General features: G+C 45.1%; 1 protein-coding gene across 1 annotated transcript in view; it reads right to left on the bottom strand.

The window, feature by feature from the left end:
- The window catches only part of sptbn5 (spectrin, beta, non-erythrocytic 5), a 191,233-nt gene that overhangs the window by 118,528 nt on the left and 52,561 nt on the right, over positions 1-20,144 (bottom strand). The window contains exons 19-28 of the mRNA XM_060828644.1: positions 18,917-19,151; positions 17,651-17,787; positions 12,881-12,980; positions 11,562-11,732; positions 7,704-7,868; positions 6,578-6,804; positions 5,168-5,354; positions 4,055-4,255; positions 2,760-2,876; positions 297-460 (exon numbers count right to left, since the gene is read on the bottom strand). Of these exons, the coding sequence (XP_060684627.1) occupies positions 297-460; positions 2,760-2,876; positions 4,055-4,255; positions 5,168-5,354; positions 6,578-6,804; positions 7,704-7,868; positions 11,562-11,732; positions 12,881-12,980; positions 17,651-17,787; positions 18,917-19,151 (1,704 nt within the window). The remainder of the gene's footprint in view (positions 1-296; positions 461-2,759; positions 2,877-4,054; positions 4,256-5,167; positions 5,355-6,577; positions 6,805-7,703; positions 7,869-11,561; positions 11,733-12,880; positions 12,981-17,650; positions 17,788-18,916; positions 19,152-20,144) is intronic.

Below are 20,144 nucleotides of genomic sequence, written 5' to 3'. Positions count from 1 at the left end.
GCCAGTGATGCCCATTTCCCATGAGCAAATACATAAACACACACACAACACTTGTGTATGTAAATCATCAAATGGATATGAACAAATGCAAACCACGTTCATAGATCTCTCTGCAGGATTACACAAGGGGAAAAAAATCACTTAACATGACATTATTCTTGGATTGAGCTTGTTGAATTGGACTGCTTTCATTGCCTAATGCCCATCATCACTTCATCACTGTTACCTCAGGGCATTAGCTCAAAGCCAATAGGAGCTGTTGAGCCAGAGTACCTGAAGACCCAGAGTCCCTGTACCTGACTGCCGAACACTCCTGTAGTTCCTTCATCCTCTTTCGAATCTGCTCTTGAGGTTCATCCACCATGTCAAAGGTGATGAGTCCTCTGAGCAGAAGACCCTCAGAAATCTGATGGAGCTCCTCCGCACGGCCTTGGTAATCCTGGATCTGCCGCTCCAGAGCCTGAGGATTAATGAGAACACTATTCAGAGGGACAAGATGGGGGAAAATGTCACGTTTCTTTACCGACTGTATTATAAAAATGGAAATCAGTGACAGACAGCAGAGGCTTCAGTAACATGCTGGAGGGTCACAGGCTAAGGATGCCGGGGAGGGGTTTGAGATAAGGAGGATCACCTTCATCCAGAGAGTGGAACTGGATTACCATACTGATGGATTACCATCAGTAGCAGTGTTACATTATGATTTGCTCAGCAGACAGACTTCCTTTGAAAGATCAGCAATGATTGTTTTAGGAACGTACAGTTGTAACTCCCTCAGATAAAGCACTGCAAGTTAGATTGTGCAGTGGCTGCCAGTCACATACTCTACTCCCTACACTGCTACCTGCTGATTAACATATTCTCTCAAAGTAATAATTACACCATCAAACACAAAACAAATACGGATGGGAAAAGATAGCATTCGAATGCTCTGCATCTTAAACCACAGGATCTGATTATAGGGGCAGTCACTGCTTTTTTAACAAATGAGAATGGTGAATGATTTGTGTTTGCCGGGGAAAAGCAACTACAATCATTGTACAGGCATAAGGAGATGGTTTTGAGTACTAACTGTGCAGAGGAGTTCTCCACAACCACCTGAAGGAGCAGCGCTCCGAAAGCTCGTGCTTCCAAATAAACCTGTTGGTCTACAACCTAGTGTTGTGTTGAAATTTTTAACTTTGTGCAGAGGAGGTTCGTCAGCACCTGAGGTTGGGAAGGTAGATTCACATTTTGACTGCAGTCAGTGGTGAATATTCACCTTCAGATGCTGGCCTGTCTCTCTCTACCTCTCAAATGCTGACACTTGTTCTCTGGTCCATATCTCTGTGAGGGCCCATCAGATCATTGATTTGCACATGCTCAGACTCAGTTCATTCCACAGCCCGGATGCCTGCACCTATCACCTATGTTACTTGTCAATTGGCACAGACAAGTTGAGCTGAACCTCCTCCTTTCGTGCTGTGAATATCTTCGATTCTATGAATATACAAATTGAAGCAGCAGCACTGTGCATTCTTAGTCAATATAACTTTCAGAATAAATAACGTTCTGGGGAGCTGGATTCAAATCCTACCACAGCAGATAATAGAGTTTGAATTCAATAAAAATTTGGAAGTAAGAATCTAATGATGACCAAGAATCCATTGTCGATTGTTGGAAAAACCCATCTGGTTCACTAATGTCCTTCAGGGAAGGAAACTGCTATCCATACCTGGTCTGGCTTACATGTGACTCCAGACCTACAGCAATGTATGGTTGACTCTTAACTGTCTTCTGGGCAATTAGGGATGAATAATAAAGCTGCTTAGCCAGGGACACCCTCATCCCATGAAAAAGAGAGATACAGTACTGTACAATATTTAAAAACAAATACACACTGTATTCTGTCCACTGTACTTTTTGATTCACCAGGATCCAGCTGGTTTGTCAGCTCAGAGAGCTGTTGAGTTCTAGCACTAACTGCACTAGCTGCTGGCCCACAGTACACATTCAACAACGAAGGGAGCTGTCCGAGGTCAGATACGAGACACTAAGCTGCTTGGACTGCAATGCAGCCTGTGGTTTTGGTTCCCTTCGAAGTTAACAATCCAGGCCCCAGAGCTGATTCAGTGAGAGGACGTGAGAGAAAATTGTCAGTCACGATGTGGACTGATTGTGCTTCTGTGACAGGCTGGGGCTCAGTGATATGCAGATGGAGATCTGATTATAGGGGTAGTCACTGCTTTCATGCAGAACACCAATCTATTAAACCTGGAGACTTCTCTTGCTGAATCTCTTTGTAAATATCTCCTGGGATACTGGACATACCTGTAGAGACAAGGGCTACGTGGATATGAATCTCATAACTCTCACTGAGATTACAGGCCCCACTGATTAACAATGTTAAAGTAAAATGACATTAAATGAAGCAATGTTAGATGAGGACTATCTGCACCATCTGGTCCATTCTTCGCCCTACCAATCTCAAATCAGATCTTTTTAGTCAACATTTGTCCATAAAGCATGAGTCATTGATCTTTTAGTCTATTTTGATGACTATGGTGAGTACAAAGTAGAGATAAACTACAGAAACAACACAAGGGATAAAGCCTCAGTACAGGCCTACAAATGAACAGCACAAAGGTTGCAAGTAAGAGTTTCTCTGTTACAGTTAATTAGAAGGGTTTTCTCTGGTGGTATGTTTAGTGCAGAATGTGAATAATGCAAGTCATTTGTAGACAAGCTGCCAAGTTGCCACCTCTAGAGATCACACCTACCTTATGGTTCTTAATCAGTTTCAGAGTGGCAGCTTCGTTCTTCCCATAATCCTCGCTCACCACAAGCTGAAGTTTTTCTGCTGCCCAGGCTTCCAGCTCGGATGCATCTGCGATGAACTAAAATAGAACACAGTTAGCTGGTATTCTGTCATTACCAGCTAGATCTATATAGAAGAGGGAGATGCTGCAGGACAGCATATACTGGCTGCTGTGGAGAGGGAGGTGTATCTGCTGCAGGACAGTGAGTACTGGCTGTTGAGTGGAGGGAGATGTAACTGCTATAGAGGAGTATATGCTGTCTGTTGTGGGGAGAGAGATGTATCTGCTGCAGGAGTATGTATACTTACTGCACAGTGGAGGGAAATGTAACTGCTGAAGAGAAGTATATGCTATCTACTATAGAACAGGAGGTGTAACTGCTGCAGGACAATGTATGGTATAAACACATGGTCAAACATATCTTAAGGTGAAATATGTGAACAGTCTGCTTCAGTCTGTAATGGTTGCCAAAGAGATGGATGGTGGCTACTGCTAAATGGACCCAAACATAAACAGGAATTTATATAGGAGCTAACTACCTCAGTTACCCTTCTTTCCTTGCACTCTGATTTGTACATGAAGAGAAGATGTCGATGTTGTTGTAATATCACTGCATTAATAGTCCAGAGGCTAGGCTAATTCTCCAGAAGCAGCAGATGGAATTTAAATTTGATTAAAAATCAGGAATTGGAAACTACTCTCAACAATGGTGACCTACCATTGAATGTATTGTGGATGGGTCTGAAAGGGTTTAAACTGCCCTCTGTCACCCATGCTGTCATCTCGACCCTCCTTGTAGGCTCCATAATAATTTGTATCAATGGGCCTTGTACTTAGATGTGGACACGATGTAAACTTTATCCTGTTTAACTCAGAAGCGTCTTCTCATTGCACCAGCAAGTGGCGCGCGTGCGCGCGCACACACACACACAGATTTTGCAGATCCCTGTCCTGGAAGAGGACAATGGCAGCAAACAGCCCTCCCTGAGCAATGGAGCTTCATACAACATGGCAGTCAGTGGTGAGGTCTGCTCCCACAACAGATTGTTGTAAAGACCCATCTGGTTCACTAATACTCTTCAGGGAGGACAATCTGGCGTCCTTACCCAGGCTGGGTTATGTGTAATTCCAGACCCACAACAAGACGGTTGACACTTAACTACCCTCTGAAGTGGGCCAGCAAAACACTTCATTCCAGAGCAACAACAGAGGGACCTTCCCCGTCAGAGAGTTTAAGAAAAAAACCCTGCACTTACCTGGTGGAACCGCACTGAGTGTTGTAGTTTTTTCCTCCGGTCACCACAAGCTGACTCGAGCTCATCCCAGCGGCTCTGCAGTTCTCTGCACTTGGCCTCAGTGCCATGGGCTGTGTTGTGCTGGGAGCTGATCATCTGCTGGCCCATCTCCAGCACCTTCTGGACCTGCTGCTTGTGAGTGTTCACCTCAACCTGCAACTCCTGTAGCAGGGAGAAACACCATGGTCAATGACAGGCTCAAGAACAGGCCAGAGGCCTACATAAGGACGTGGAGGCTGGAGGAGGAGGGGTAAAGTAAAGGCTGGGGGTGAGGTCAGAGGAGATGAGACTACGGTGCTATTATACACCATACTGCATTCCATTCAATAGACCAAACCCCATCCCAGTATCTGAGTGGCGAGCTGTGTTGAACTTACATTTTTCAAGGAATGTTACCTCAGAGCTGCGCAAGCCAACATTGTAAGTTCTCCGGCCTCTGAGAACATAGAACATAGAACATAGAAGGATACAGCGCAGTACAGGCCCTTCGGCCCTCGATGTTGCGCCGACCGAATCCTACCTAACCTATACTAGCCCAATAACTTCCAAATGCCTATCCAATGCCCACTTAAATGACCATAAAGAAGGAGAGTTCACCACTGATACGGGCAGGGCATTCCATGAACTCACAACCCGCTGTGTGAAGAATCTACCCCTAACATCTGTCCTATACCTACCACCCCTTAATTTAAAGCTATGTCCCCTAGTAACACCTGACTCCATTAGCGGTAAAAGGTTCTTAGTATCTACCCTATCTAAACCCCTAATCATCTTATACACTTCTATCAGATCTCCCCTAAACCTTCTCTTCTCCAATGAGAACAGCCCCAAGTGCCTCAGCCTTTCCTCATAAGATTTTCCTACCATTCCAGGCAACATCCTGGTAAACCTCCTCTGCACTCGTTCTAAAGCTTCCACATCCTTCCTATAGTATGGCGACCAAAACTGCACACAATACTCCAGATGAGGCCGCACCAGAGTCTTATACAACTGCAACATGATCTCAGAGCCAAGACCTCGGAGTGTGAAACCACCCGACTGTAGTCAGCAGTTGGATCTGCTCAAAACACTCACCTTCTGCTTCTGCAGCAGGCTCTGGGCCGTGTCCAGGGACTTGCCGTAGTTCGACGATGTGCAGCTTGGAATGCGCTCAGTGATCCACTTCAACTCCAGGTCACTGTGGTGGTAGAATTCGTGCAGAGCCACTGTCGCTTCTAGAACCTTCCTTCTCTCCTCCAGGGGCTTCTGGAGCGATTCAAACCTACAGCGGAAAGGGACAGAGCAGAACTGAGAATCAGTGACATGTTGCGAAATTAACTTGATGGGTTTTCCAAAAGGAGGGTCTGGCGATTGAATGAGGGAGTGGAACTGCAGACGGATACCGTGCAAAGGGGAGACTGTGTTGAACATTGAATGAAGTGTAGAGGAGTAGGAAGGCCCGTGGTCAGGATTACAATGGGGCGTTCTCACTGGGGTGGTTGGGGTCAGGGGGTGGGCTCTCACCTTCTGGATACCGGCCAGCTCAACACAGGAGCCTTTCAGGGAGCTCCATGGACGCCAGGCACCGGTGACTGCCCCCTCACATTGCCCCACTATCTAACCACCTCTCCTATTCTATTTTCACATTTGGAACCGTAGACTTCCCACAGTATGCTTTCCTTTATTGGTCAGAGTATTGAGGACAGGAGTTGGGAGGTTATGTTGCGGCTGTACAGGACATTGGTTAGGCCACTGTTAGAATATTGCGTGCAATTCTGGTCTCCTTCCTATTGGAAAGATGTTGTGAAATTTGAAAGGGTTCAGAAAAAATTTACAAGAATGTTGCCAGGGTTGGAGGATCTGAGTTACAGGGAGAGGCTGAACAGGCTGGGGCTGTTTTCCCTGGAGCATGAGACTGAGGGATGACCATATAGAGGTTTAGAAAATCATGAGGGGCATGGATAGGGTAAATAGGCAAAGTCTTTTCTCTGGGGTTGGGAAGTCCAGAACTAGAGGCCATAGGTTTAGGGTAAGAGGGGAAAGATATAAAAGAGACCTAAGGGGCAACGTTTTCACACAGAGGGTGGTGTATGTCTGGAATGAGCTGCCAGAGGAAGTGGTGGACGCTGATATAATTACAACATTTAGAAGGCATTTGGATGGCTATATGAATAGGAAGGGTTTGGAGGGATATGGGCCGGGTGCTGGCAGGTGGGACTAGATTGGGTTAGGATATCTGGTCAGCATGGACAGGTTGGACCGAAAGGTCTGTTTCCATGCTGTACACCTCTATAACTCAATCCACCTAATTTGCACATTTTTGGACTGTGGGAGGAAACTGAAGCATCCAGAGGAAATCTGCACAGATTTAGGGAGGATGCTCAAACTCCACTGACAGTCGCCAAGGCTAGAATAGAAACCGAGTCCCTGGTGCTGTGAGGCAGCAGTGCTAACCACTGTGCCACCTTATTTCTGCCTGTAACCCAGAGCAACCACCAGCCTCACCAGTCCAGGTGTTTCTGAGTCTGCTCCAGTATTCTCTGAGAGTCAAAGTGATCTGTCGCCACCTTCCTGGCCCGGTTGACAATGCTGTTCATTTTCTCTGCGAGCTCACGCATTTCACACTCCAGCCACTTGTGCTCTTTCAGGAGGAGTCTGCTGGAGCGCAGGTCATGGCCTGTGTTGGGATTCTGCAGCATCTTCTCGATCTGTTCAAGTTTTGTTTTGGCATCCTAGGGAGAGAGAGAGAGAGAGAGAGTGGGGAAATTGAATCAGCAACACTGGAACCGTAGCAACATTACCAGCCGGACACCTACATCAGGAAAAGAAGAGCTGAAAAATGTGTTGTTGGAAAAGCACAGCAGGTCAGGCAGCATCCAAGCAGCAGGAGAATCGATGTTTCAGGCATAAGCCCTTCTCCCTGAAGAAGGGCTTATGCCCGAAACGTCAATTCTCCTGCTCCTTGGATGCTGCCTGACCTGCTGTGCTTTTCCAACAACACATTTTTCAGCTCTGATCTCCAGTCCTCACTTTTTCCCATCAGGGAAAGAAGCACAGTCCCATCAACTGGATGACCAATGGGTTGGATTATTGCTGACATTGCCCACAAGTACACAGTTTTATATTATATGCGCTCTGCCACTGCAATGCTGGTCAGAGGAGCAGTACTGGAGGAGAGCTGCATAGTCTGAGGTGCCACCTTTCTCAGGCAAGTCATTAAACTGAGGGTCCGTCTGTCACTTAAAGAGCAGGGATGTCTATTGGAATCTTGGTCAATATTTATCCCTCAAACAATACCGATATTAAAAAGTTACCTGGCACTATCCTAAAGAACGTCATTGTTCACACAATGCTTTGGGAGTTGGATAAAGAAAACACTTTTATCTTTGGATCAAGACTCTAAAGCACATTGCCATTCTTACGTATACTGCTCAGTTAATAGTGAACATTTCTGTAAGGAATGTCATGTGGACCAACCAGGACATAGAACATTACAGCACAATACAGGTCCTTCGGCCCTCGATGGGCCGCAGGCTGACATGAAAACCATCCCCCCCACCCACCCCGAGAGATGTGTCCAATGCTGGTGATGGGCACAGTACCCGTGCCCCCATCTGAAACAGCCTCACACCTGTAGTAGCTCCATGAGTTGCTCCTGCTGGCCAGCTTGCCTCATTTTGTCCCCACGCTCTACCAGCTTATTGCAGAGCTTCATCCACTTCTCCTTTAATGTCGCCAGGCAGGATCGGATATTGTCCCTGGCATAATGGTTCTCCTCGATCAGATTGTTGCCTGTCTGATGGAGAAAGGGAAAATATAAGTACATACATACCACTTCCCTGACAGAGTATCACGAAACTCTGGGCGGCACGGTGGCACAGTGGTTAGCACTGCTGCCTCACAGTGCCAGAGACCCGGGTTCAATTCCCGACTCAGGCTACTGACTGTGTGGAGTTTGCACATTCTCCCCGTGTCAGCGCGGGTTTCCTCCGGGTGCTCCGGTTTCCTCCCACAGTCCAAAGATGTGCGGGTCAGGTGAATTGGCCATGCTAAATTGCCCGTAGTGTTAGGTAAGGGGTAAATGTAGGGGTATGGGTAGGTTTCGCTTCGGCTGGTCGGTGTGGACTTGTTGGGCCGAAGGGCCTGTTTCCACACTGTAAGTCTAAGTCTAAGAAACACTTCAATCAGCCTGACCCCAAGGTGAGATTATATTTCTTGCAATAGAATCAGAGAAGCAGACAAGTGCAAGAGGAGGTTTTCAGCTCATCATGAATACTTGGGAGCCAGGAATATTATTCCAAGGAATATTACTGTTTGAGCTGAGCACAATCAGGAAACTCTGAGCAGGAATATCAACGTTTCGGGCAAAAGCCCTTTATTCTGAAAAAGGGCTTTTGCCCGAACCATCGATTTTCCTGTTCCTCGGATGCTGCTTGACCTGCTGTGCTTTTCCAGCACTACTTTAATCTTGACTCTAATCTCCAGCATCTGCAGTACCCACTTTCCCCATAATCCCAAGTGCTAACTTGTCCCTGAAGCTTACTAGCTTTTTTATAGAAATCTAACAGTGCAGGAGATGTCATTTATTCCATTACGTCTGCACTAGCACTTGGAACATAATGACTTAGTGCTATTCTCCACACTTTCCCTTTAACTCTGTACCTTATTCCTATTTAAATAACCATCCAATACCCTGTTGAATGCTCCAATTGAACCTGCCTCCCACACACTTCCAGGCTGAGCATTCCAGACCCTAACTACTCAGTGTGAAAAAGGCATTTTCTCATATCAACTTTAACTTTGCAAAGTTTACATGAAATCCACTTGGTTCCCAATCCTTTCACAATTTCCCTGTATATATTCAATCCTGGCCACTCATGATGTTCAAAACTATTAACAAATCTCTGCATCAAAACAGACTCAACTTCTCCGATCTTCCCTCATCACTATAATCATTCTCATAAGTACTCTCCCCGATGTATTCACATCCTTCCTACAGTGTGGCACAGGGAACTGTACACTATCTCTCCAGTATGAATTCAGCATTGCCTCCTTGCTCTTGTATCCTCTGCCTCTATTAACACAGCCAAGGATTAATGCCACCAGAAACAGTGATGTGCCTATGACTGAATACCTCCTTCACCATTGTAGCTACTTCCTCATTCCAGTCACTTCAAAATATGGGATATTGCTTATTCCACTGTTGTTTAATAGGGCTGTATGCTAATTTGAAGGTGGGAAGGGAGAAGTGAGGTTTGGGGATGGTGAGGGCATGAATGGGTGTGGGTAGAGATGAGTAAACATCCAACACAAGCTCACTGGACTTTGTCAGGAGTTAAAACCAGACACCCGCAGTTTCACTCTTCTCTGATCTCACTGCTGCTCCTTATGGTTTTTCTCCTCAGCTAGACTAAAATGATCTTCCCATGGTAAATGAACTTCTCAGCCAAAGCACTAGCCCCTGCTCTGTTCAGCTGCAGTGTGTACACCTCGGATAACAGCCCCTTCTTCCCAAGAACTAGTCCCAACGACCCAAGAGACTAAAACACTCCCTCCTTCGTCAGTTGCCCCAGTCACTGTGGGAAGTGGCCACATTCACCGATGATTTTACCACGTTCAGCAGCAATCCTCAGCTACTGAAGCAATCTAGAGCCAAATGTAGCCAGACCTGTACAATATCTAGGCTTGGGCTGGTAAGGAGCAAGTAACATTCGCACCACAATAGCGTCAGGCTATGACCATCTCCAACATGTTAAAATCTAGTTGTTGCCACTTGGTATTCAATGGCATCACTGCATCACCCATTACAAACATCCCAGGGTTATCACTGACTAGAAACTCAAGCTGCTGTTGTAGCCACATATAAATATTGTTAAATTGACTCCAATATCATGTGGATTTGTGTGATTTGATGTCTCATTCTTTTGGATTTAGTATTTTGGATTTGAGTAACTCACCTCTTGACTCCCCAAAGCCTTTTCACCATCTACAAGGCACAAGTCAGGAGTGCGGTGGAATACTTCCCTATTGCTGGGATGAGAGCAGCTCCAACAACACTCAAGCAGCTTGACACCATCCAGGATAAAACAGCGCAACCACAAGCATCCACTCCCTCCATCACTGACACTCAGTAGCAGCAGTGTGCACTATCTACAAGATGCATTTCACCAAGGGTCCATCAACAACACCTTCCAACACCATGACTTGTACCATCTAGACAGACAAGGGCAGCAGATGCATGGGAACATGATCACACTGGGTCACAATCCTGGAATTTCCTCCCTAACACCACTGTAGGTTTACCAACAGCATATGGACTGTCGGGGGTCAAGAAGACAGCTCACCTCTACCTTCTCAAGGGGGATAAATGTGGGCCCAGCTAACAACAATTGCGACCCAGAAACAAATAGAAAGTTCGGGTCAACTGCCATCTCCATGGGTCCGGTTTCCACGGTTTTAATCAGCTGCGGTTTACAGCAGCCTGAACATATTACAGGGAACATTCCAGAACCAGGGACCAGGGGTTGCCGGGAAGGCATGTTTCCCATTTAAATGAATGGGTTTGTGACAATCTGCAATTTCGGGTTTCCACAGTAGGTCTTTAAATGTATCTTTCCTCATTCCTGAAGAAGTGCTCATGCCCGAAACATTGATTCTCCTGCTCCTTGGATGCTGCCTGACCTGCTGCACTTTTCCAGCAACACATTTTCAGCTCAGATTTCCGGCATTTGCAGTCCTCACTTTCTTCTCTATCTATATGCATGTATGTTTGTCTGTCCCCGTGTTTGTGTGCATACATGTATGTTTGCACACGCCTGTCACTGTGTGCATTTGTATTCATCAATAAAGTTGTTTCTATCTGTGATGGAGTTAAAAAAATAAACAGAAAGTCTTGGAGAAACTGCAGGTTGGGCACCAGCTGTGGGGACAGAAAGGGAGGAAAAGTTTCAAGTGTAACGTGAATCTTCAGAAGATCATAATACCCCCAAGCATCTTACAGTACATATAGAACATAGAACAGTACAGCACAGTACAGGCCCTTCAGCCCATGATGTAGTGCTGAGCATTCATCTTAATCTAAGATCAACCTAATCTACACACCTTGCAATTTACTGCTGTCCAGGCGCTTGTCCAGCAATCACTTAAATGTCCCCAATGTCGTTGACTCTACTATCACTGCTGGCAGTGCAGTCCACACACCCACCACTGCGTAATTCATCTCCTCTATACCTTCTTCCAATCACCTTAAAATTGTGACCCCTCGTGACAGTTAGCCCACTGACCCTGATACCTCAGTGTTAACCAAGACATTGTAGTCTCTCTGACAGGATATTTAGAGGTTCATGTTATGAACTTTACGTTGGGGTTGGACATAACATATTGGATCCTTCACTGGGTGATTTAGGTGGGAAGCTGGGTCCTGCACTCTGAGAAAGCCCTGGCAGGAAGCTGTGTTTTCAGGAGGTAAACCCAACTGTAGCAGCTGTACCTTCCTCAGGTCGTCCACTCGCACTTCATTTGCCATCACCTCCTTCTCCACAGCCTCGTGTCTCTTCAGTTTGCGGAGGATGTTTGTTGGGTCCCGGTATGACTCATCCGAGGCAATTTTGAACTTCTCATCGATCCACATCAGGAGCTCAGCTACATCTCTGTTAAATTCCTAGAGGGATGGAAATGAAGAAATTTAGTAGTGTTATGGCTCAGTCAGACTGCTCTTTAAGTACTGTGCTCCGTTATTATCACTCCAAGGAGTGGTAAATCACCAGGATGGTACCTGGACTCAAAGTTTTAAATTCTGAGGAGAGGCCACATTGGCTGGGCTTGTAGCCCCCCGAGTTTAGAAGCCAGAGGAGGTAATCTTTCAAAATGGAGATTTGATGATGATGTCGGTGAGAAGCTGTTTTCTCTGGTGGGGCAGTTCAAACCAAAGTGGTCAAACGTCACCACTAGAGCTAAACCATTTAATGGGGATGCCAGAAGGCACTTTTTTAACAGAAAAGATTAAGAAAGTCTAAACTCTGCTTCCCCCAAAATAGGCTGGTGAGGCGGAGGGGCAATTCAAAAGGGAGATTTTTCCTCACTAAGTGAGGGACAGTTGTTCCCAGAAATTGTCCAGTCAAGTAATGGAACAGGCCTAAAGGGCTGGATGGCCTATGTGCCAATCCCTCACTGAAGCTTCAGTTTAAATCTCCTGATCGGCGATGGCTGACCACATCACCAGCTTCCATTCATATATCTCTTAAGGATGTGGAAAACCTTCACAATTTCTCCTCTGAGCCATCATTTCCTGCTAGTAATTGACCCTGGGCTGCTCAGCTTATCCTCCCAGCTTAAATGTCATCAGCTCAGACACAATGTTTTTTTCCCGTACCCTGCATCCATCCATCAGCTCTCCTTGCTTCTCGTGGTACAGTAACTCTGCAATTGTACCCAGTATAACCAAGTGAGGAGGAGGACTGCCCAGATACATACCCAGTAACTCCATGAGTGGGGTATCATGCCCAAAGTTGTGCCCTATGGAATGAGGCATTGGTGCCCAGAAATAGCCCTAGTTCTGTGAGTGTGCCATCTGCGAACTCATTACCCTGAAATTTGTTGTCTACGTCTTTGCTGTCCTTACTGACCTCAGTATCACTGAGCTCTCTACTGAAATAACTGCAACCATTAATCGATTCAGAATGGTGACTACCCTTTGAGAAATGATTCATAGACTGTGAAGTACTGAGAGACATATAAAAATTCTGACCGGTTTTCAATCTAATTCTTTGTTAACGTGTGAGACATCGAACAGTCGGAATGGATAAAGACCTGGAGTTTCTGTGAAGCAAGCAGTCTGCTCCTCCGGTAGTTGCTACTCCGATTGAGATCGGCCCACTTATCGCTGATCACAAACACCCTCTTCCGGATTCTAGACAGACAGAGAAAGATTACAGACAGCTCCAAACCTGCCTGGATGTCCCCAGGATCTGAAAAGTGCTGCCAATAATGCAAGCCCTTTCTTTCCCATGACATGCGCCTGGTAATAATACCAGGACGATGTGGATTTGTATTGTGCCTCTCGTACCTCAGGGTATGCTCCAAGAGTGTAATACAATCCCCGAAATGTCAGTCTCATTTCCACTGACAATATTCTGCCTAGGAATGCAAGCTCTTGCCCCTGGACAGTGCACGTGTTCACAGAGTTAAAATGCTTGAGGAGATGTTAAGAAGTGAATAAAGTGAGTAGGCTCGAAGGGCCGAACTCCTTGTTCCTAGTTTTTATGTTCTAAGTGTTGAAGCACAGGACAAGATCACCAATGCATTGACCCTGCCAAAGCAGGGACAGACAATCACACATTAGTCTGAATCCATCGATATGAAGGCCGCTTTAAGAGCCAAGGACCATATATAAGGCTTTAGATAGAGTGGATACTATTACAAACATAAAATTGGTCCACTTCCTCAAAGAAAGTGCCAATTTGAGGTGAGTTCTTATGAAAAAATCCCGATTAGAAGTACGTATTAGTAAGCAAGAAGTAATTAATTAAGAAGTAATTAAAAAGTAAGAGATTTACCAGGATTTTGCCAAGAATGGAAGGTATGAGTCATAGAGTCAAACAGCATGGAAACAGACCCGTCAGTCCAACCAGTCCATGTTGAACATAATCCCAAACTAATCTTGTGCCACCTGCCTGCTTCTGGCCCATATCCTTCCAAACCTTTCCTATTCATGCGTCTACCCAAATGTCTTTTAAATGTTGTACCCGCATCCACCACTTTGTCCACCACTTTGTCAGGAAGTTCTGTGTAAGGTTGGATAGGCTGGGACTTTCTTTCCCTGGACCATAGGAGGTTGGGAGATGACCTTATTAGAGAGGTTCATAAAATTATGAGGGGCATACGGTGAATGGCAGGTGTCTTTTCCTTAGGGTGGGAGATTTCAAGACTATGGGGGATTTTTTTAAGTTGAGAGGAAAAAGATTTTAAAAAGACTGAGGGGCAATTTTTATTTTACATACAGAGTGCTTTGTGTGTGGAATGAACTTCTAGAGAAAGTGGCGAATACAGATACAGTTACAACATTTAAAAGACATTTGAATAGATAGGTGAATAAGAAATGTTTGGAGAGATATGGACCAAGTACGGGCAGGTGGGACAAGTTCAGTTTGGGATTATGGTCGGCATGGATTGATTTATTTCCATGCTTTATGTCTCTATGAATGATTTCAGGGGACCATATGGTGTCGGAGTAGCTAACAAGTGCACAGCCTAGAAATGGCAAGACAGGTACCATTGTAACTAAAACTAGCCTGCTTGCATTGATGGACATTTCAAATCCATTCACAGACCGTAAGGGGCAAAATCAAGAGACAGAAAATTATTGGGCAGGCACTTGTGAGGCCTTGTTAGCAGCACAGGCTGTCTGGAAATTTCATTTGAGAGGTACAAAAGCCGCCTGGGGTTAATCTCCAGGTTACCAGCACAAGGGTAAAAGTGAATTGTGTCCAGGGTTCTCTTTCACTGACTCTAACCATGAAGCTAACCCAGCAGTGAATGTAACAGACCATTCAATTCACAGTGCACCTCTTTCATGCTTTCACCCAAGACCCTGCTCATCCTTCTTTTCAGAGTTAAACCTAGAAAAGTACTGCGTAGTAGATGTAGGTTTGCTCGCTGAGCTGGAAGGTTCGGTTTCAGATGTTTCGTCACCATACTAGATAACATCTCCAGTGAGCCTCCGGACGAAGTAGCCCACTTTCTATTTATATGTCTGGGTTTCCTTGGGTTTGTGATGACATTTCCCTGTGGTGGTGCCATTTCCTATGGTGATGTCATTTCCGGTTCTTTTTCTCGGGGGTGGTAAATGGATCCAAGTCAATGTGTTTGTTGATAGAGCTCCAGTTGGAATGCCATACTTCTAGGAATTCTCGTGTGTGCCTCTGTTTGGCTTGTCCTAGGATGGATGTATTTCCCAGTCGAAGTAGTGTCCTTCCTCATCCATTTATAAGGATACTAGTCTTTTTGTCTTTTTGGGACTAGTTGGTGTTCATGTATCCTGGTGGCTAGTTATCTGCCTGTATGTCCAATGTAGTGTTTGTTACAGTTCTTGCAAGATATTTTGTAAATGACATTAATTTTGCTTGTTGTCTGTATAGGATCTTTCAAGTTCATTAGCTGCTGTTTTAGTGTGTTGGTGGGTTTGTGGGCTACCATGATGTCAAGGGGTCTGAGTAGTCTGGCAGTCATTTCAGAGATGTCTTTGATGTAGGGGAGAGTGGCTAGGGTTTTTGGACGGGTTTTGTCTGCTTGGTTGGGTTTGTTGCTGAGAAATTGGCGGACTGTGTTCATTGGGAACCCATTCTTTTTTAATACACTTTGTAGGTGATTTTCCTCTGCCACCAGGATACATGAACATCAACTAGCCACAAGAAGACATGACCCACTCTCACTAGTATCCTTACATATGGGTGAGGAAGGACACCAATTCGACTGGGCCAACACATCCATCCTAGGACAAGCCAAACAGAGAGACTCACGAGAATTCCAAGAAGCATAGTATTCCAACTGGAACTCTACCAACAAAAACATTCACTTGGATCCCATTTACCACCCCCTGAGACAAAGAACAGGAAATGCCATCACCATAAGAAATGATGTCACCACAAGGAAACCCAAACATTTAAATAGAAAGTGGGCTATACCACCAGTGCTCATCTGGAGGCTCACTGAAGATGTTACCTAGTATGGTGACAAAGCATCTAAAAATGAACCTTCCAGCTCAGCAAGCAAACCTACATCCAGAACTTCAACCTGAGCTACAAATCTTCTCAAAACTTGCTAGTACTGCTCAATCTTTTCCAAGGCTTGAGAGAGGAACAAAACCACATAATTCAAACATAGCCATTGCTGGGTGATTGGGATTGTGACATCAACACTGACATCTCATTTTTAAAAAAATTATTTGTTGCTTAAGCTGAAGCTGCTTCAGCAGTATTTAATAATCTGCATTGCTTCAGAAGTATTTAATTAACGTGTATTGTTCTGGTTAGCACTGCTGCCTCATAGCACCAGGGACCAAGGTTCGATTCCCCCTTTGGGCGACTGTCAGTGCGGCGTTTGCACACTCTCCCCATGTTTGCGTGGATTTCTTTTAGGTGCCCTGGTTTTCTCCCACGATTTAAAGATGTGCAGGCCAGGTGAATTGGCCATGCTAAATGCATTACTCAGTGGCAAATATAGGATAGGAGAATGGCTCTGGGTGGGCCACTCTTTGGAGGGTCAGTGTGGACTTGTTGGGCCAAAGGGCCTGTTTCCATACTGTAGGGAATCTAATCTAATAAACTGTAGTAATTTAGAAGTATTTAATGATCTGTATTATAGCAGAAACTATAATATAATAAGCATATTATTCCAGGAATATTCAATAAACAGTATTGTTCCAGAAATACTTAAAAGGCTGTATTACTTCAGGAGTATTTAGTAAACTATATTGTCCAAGGAGTATTAGATAAGTTAGGAGAAAGCGAGGACTGCAGATGCTGGAGATCAGAGTTGAAAGTGTGGTGCTGGAAAAGCACAGCCGATCAAGCAGCATCCGAGGAGCAGGAGACTTCTGACTCGTCGAGAACCAAAACATCGTTTCTTGTGCTCGTCGGATGCTGCTTGACCGGCTGTGCTTTTCCAGCACCACACTTTTCGACCCCATAGTAGATAAGCTGCTTTATTTCAGGAGTATTTAATAAGCTGTATTTCTCCAGGATTATTTAATAAGCTGTACTGTTCTTATTGTTGGAGAAGAGATCTGGGGTAAAATCAGTGAACTGCATTGGCCTTATTAGTGAAAGCTGACCTAGATATGAGTGATAGGGAAGAGGTCCCAGGGCCAACTGGGAGTATTCGAAGATATGAAAACCAAAGGGAAAGCTTAACTGGTACCTGAGCCTTTGCTGGGATGTGAAACACAGAATCCAAAAACAACTGGAAGATCACTTAGGTTAGAATGAGGGCAAAAATGGAAATAGATTAGCAACTGGCATTAAAAAAAACTATTGTCTATAAACAAATTGTAAAGCTATAAGTAAGAGTTAGGAATTGTATAGTTAGAAAGGATACTAATTAGAATTCAGGAAGAAAACATTCTTGTGAAGGCAGAGAGCATGAATTAGGGACTAAATGAGTACTTTGTAACCACTTTCATTAAAGAAGAGGGAGCTGTCAATGAAATACAAACCGAGGAGGCAGTGCTGGTTATCCATCGTGGCAAGAAAAGAGAATAGTGAGGGGTGTGGCTCAGTCACTGGGTCACACTCCAGTGTAGCACAGAGGCAGTATTTATCTTCGGAGGTCCTATTATCTCAGATGAGATGTTAAACCAAGGCTCCATCTGTCTGTTCAGATGGATGAACACCATGCAATGTATAGCAATCATCCATCAGCACAACACTGAGACATGCTTTGGTCTCTGTCTAGTCCTGACATTCTGCAATCAAGTTACATTAACAATAATCTTGAACTTCAGCAGCATAGATCTCTGCTTGAGAATGCACCTCATACAGACCTGGATATCAGCAAGCCAGTTACTAAGAGGACAGTACGTACACGTTAGTGTAGTTGGTATTTTTGGAGAGTCTGGAGGCTTTGTCCTGCAGCCCCCGAATTCTCTGGTCCGTTAGCTTCAGCACATTCTCAAAGTCTTCGTGCCTCTTCAGCAGGCTGCTGACAGAATCCACATTGTCCTTTTAAAAGTAATACATAATGTTAGAGATCTCAGAGCTCACATTTACAGCCCGTTCTCATTTCAACGGCAGTGTGGCTGCAGTGGGAGCACCTTCACCTCAGGGTCTGAAGCCTTTTGGGACTCAAATCCAAATCTAGAGCATTGAAGGCATCGCCCAGGCTGGCACTCCATTGAGGATGTGTTACACAATCTCAAATGGGAGGACACCAAGACTCCAAATGACTTTTTAAATGGATGTACAAGATGCTAGGTCATTACTTTAAAGAAAAGCAGGGGAGTTCAACTGATATCTGGTCAGCTATCTCATAGTTGAAAATGTGTTGCTGGTTAAAGCACAGCAGTTTAGGCAGCATCCAAGGAATAGGAAATTCATCAGTCCAGAACCACATTCTCTGGAGGGGGAAGATGGGGTGAGGGGAGGTGGGGCAAGGGGAGGGAGTAAAGAGAAGAAGGGAAGAGGCGAGGGAAAATGAGGGAAGAGGGAGTGAAGGGAGGAGCGAGGTGAAGTTAGAGGAGGAGGCGAAGGGATGGGGCAAAGGGAAGAAGGGAAAGGGGTGAGGGAAGGGGATGTGACTGTACTGGCAGAACTATGTTTCCTTACCCTACTGTATCATTCCTCTGCATTAATACAAATAGGAGTTATCAGTCTGCTTTAGGCACCACATGCAGTTTATTTATAACTGGGCTAAGAGTTTTCAACCTTGTTGGAGTCCAGCTCGATTCCTTCTGCAGATGTTAACCTATTATCCATCCCTTGCTGTCTGAGCCCATTGGAACTCAAATCAAGTCACATGGCATTGGGGTAATGTACCTCAGATCAGGTAGGATAGTATTCCTCCTTCTTCTGGAGGACATCCATTTGCTGTTTGGGTTTTTAACAAAGCAGCAACTTTTAATTCATTTCATCAATCCACCAACATTCACATTTATCAGCAATGGGGGATTAAGTTCTCAGATCTCCATGTTTACGAGTGGATATTGTACGCTAACCGAGGAAGTCTACTATGAACAGAGAAGTAGAGAGAAATGAAGCCCTTTGACATTTCTCCACCAGTCAATAAGATCATGGTTGATCTCTTCCACTTGGCTGACTTCTCCCAGCCCACCCCCAGGACAGTGCACATTACCCCGAGATGGTTGATCTTCAGGAAGGCTTCGTGACCAGCCAGAGTCGCTTCGATGCGATCCGCCTCCCGGTTGAACTGCTGCAGCTCCAGCCCTTCCTGCAGCCTCGCGTTCCGCTCCTTCCACGCAGCCTCCAGCTCTGCCTGCACCTCCATCACTTTCTGCATCGTGCGAGGGACCTCACCCACACTGTTCCCCTTCATCACCCGATCTCCCAGCTCGTGCAACTTCTCAAACCTTTCATAAGACAGAGAGATGCATTTGAACTCTAAGTTGGCACTCCCTGCAATCAGTTTAGCCACCAGCTTCACATCCCTGTCCCCAGCATCTCACTTCAATGCCGACACTTTCCCACCAACCAGGTAACCGCCTGATCCTCTGATCTCCTGAGCTTTACTTAAAACCAGACATTGACACTGAAGGATCTATCAGAACATTCCCTTTTCTCAAACTTTGGCCCAATAAATAGAAGATATTAATTAAGATTGAGATGTGTTGAAGTCCAAAGGGATTTCATAATTCACTGGACGTTAATGTGAAGTTTCAATCTGCAATTTGGAAGGCAAATGGTATGTCAGTCCTTTTTTCTTGCCAGGAGATTTACGTACAGGAGCAAAGTTTCTTGCTTCAATTGAATAAAAACTTGGTTAGGCTGTACCTGGGGCTGCCGTGTGTAATTCCAGTCTCCTAGCCTAACAAGGGATACATTACTCATAAAGGGAATACAATGGAGACTGATTCATAATTTCATAAGATATAGGAGCAGAATTAGGCCACTCAGCCCATCGAGTCAGCTCTGTCATTCAATCATGGCTGGTATGCTCATCCCTTCACACATTACCAATTAAATATTTGTCTAACTCCTCCTTAAATTTACTCACTGTCCCAGCATCCACTGTACCTGGGATAGCGGATTCGACAGATTCACAACCCTTTCGGAGAAGTGGTTTCTCCTCAACTCTATTTTAAATTTGCTTCCCCTTATCCTAAGACTATGACCTATCTTCCTAGAATGCCCCACATCTGCTCTACATCTACTTTATCCATACCTTTTATCATCCCAAATACCTCAATTTGATCTCCCCTCATTCTTCTAAATAGCAGAGAGTATAGGCTGAAACTATTCAATCTCCCTTTATACAACAAAGCCCTCATCTCTGGGACCAATCGAGTGAACCGCCTCTGAACTGCCTCAATCTTTCCTCAAATAAGGGGTCCAAAACTGTGCAC

This window comes from Hemiscyllium ocellatum, chromosome 8 (genome assembly GCF_020745735.1).
Source record: "Hemiscyllium ocellatum isolate sHemOce1 chromosome 8, sHemOce1.pat.X.cur, whole genome shotgun sequence".
NCBI classification, from domain to species: Eukaryota; Metazoa; Chordata; class Chondrichthyes; order Orectolobiformes; family Hemiscylliidae; genus Hemiscyllium; species Hemiscyllium ocellatum.
This window is presented reverse-complemented; position numbering and strand designations above follow the sequence as displayed.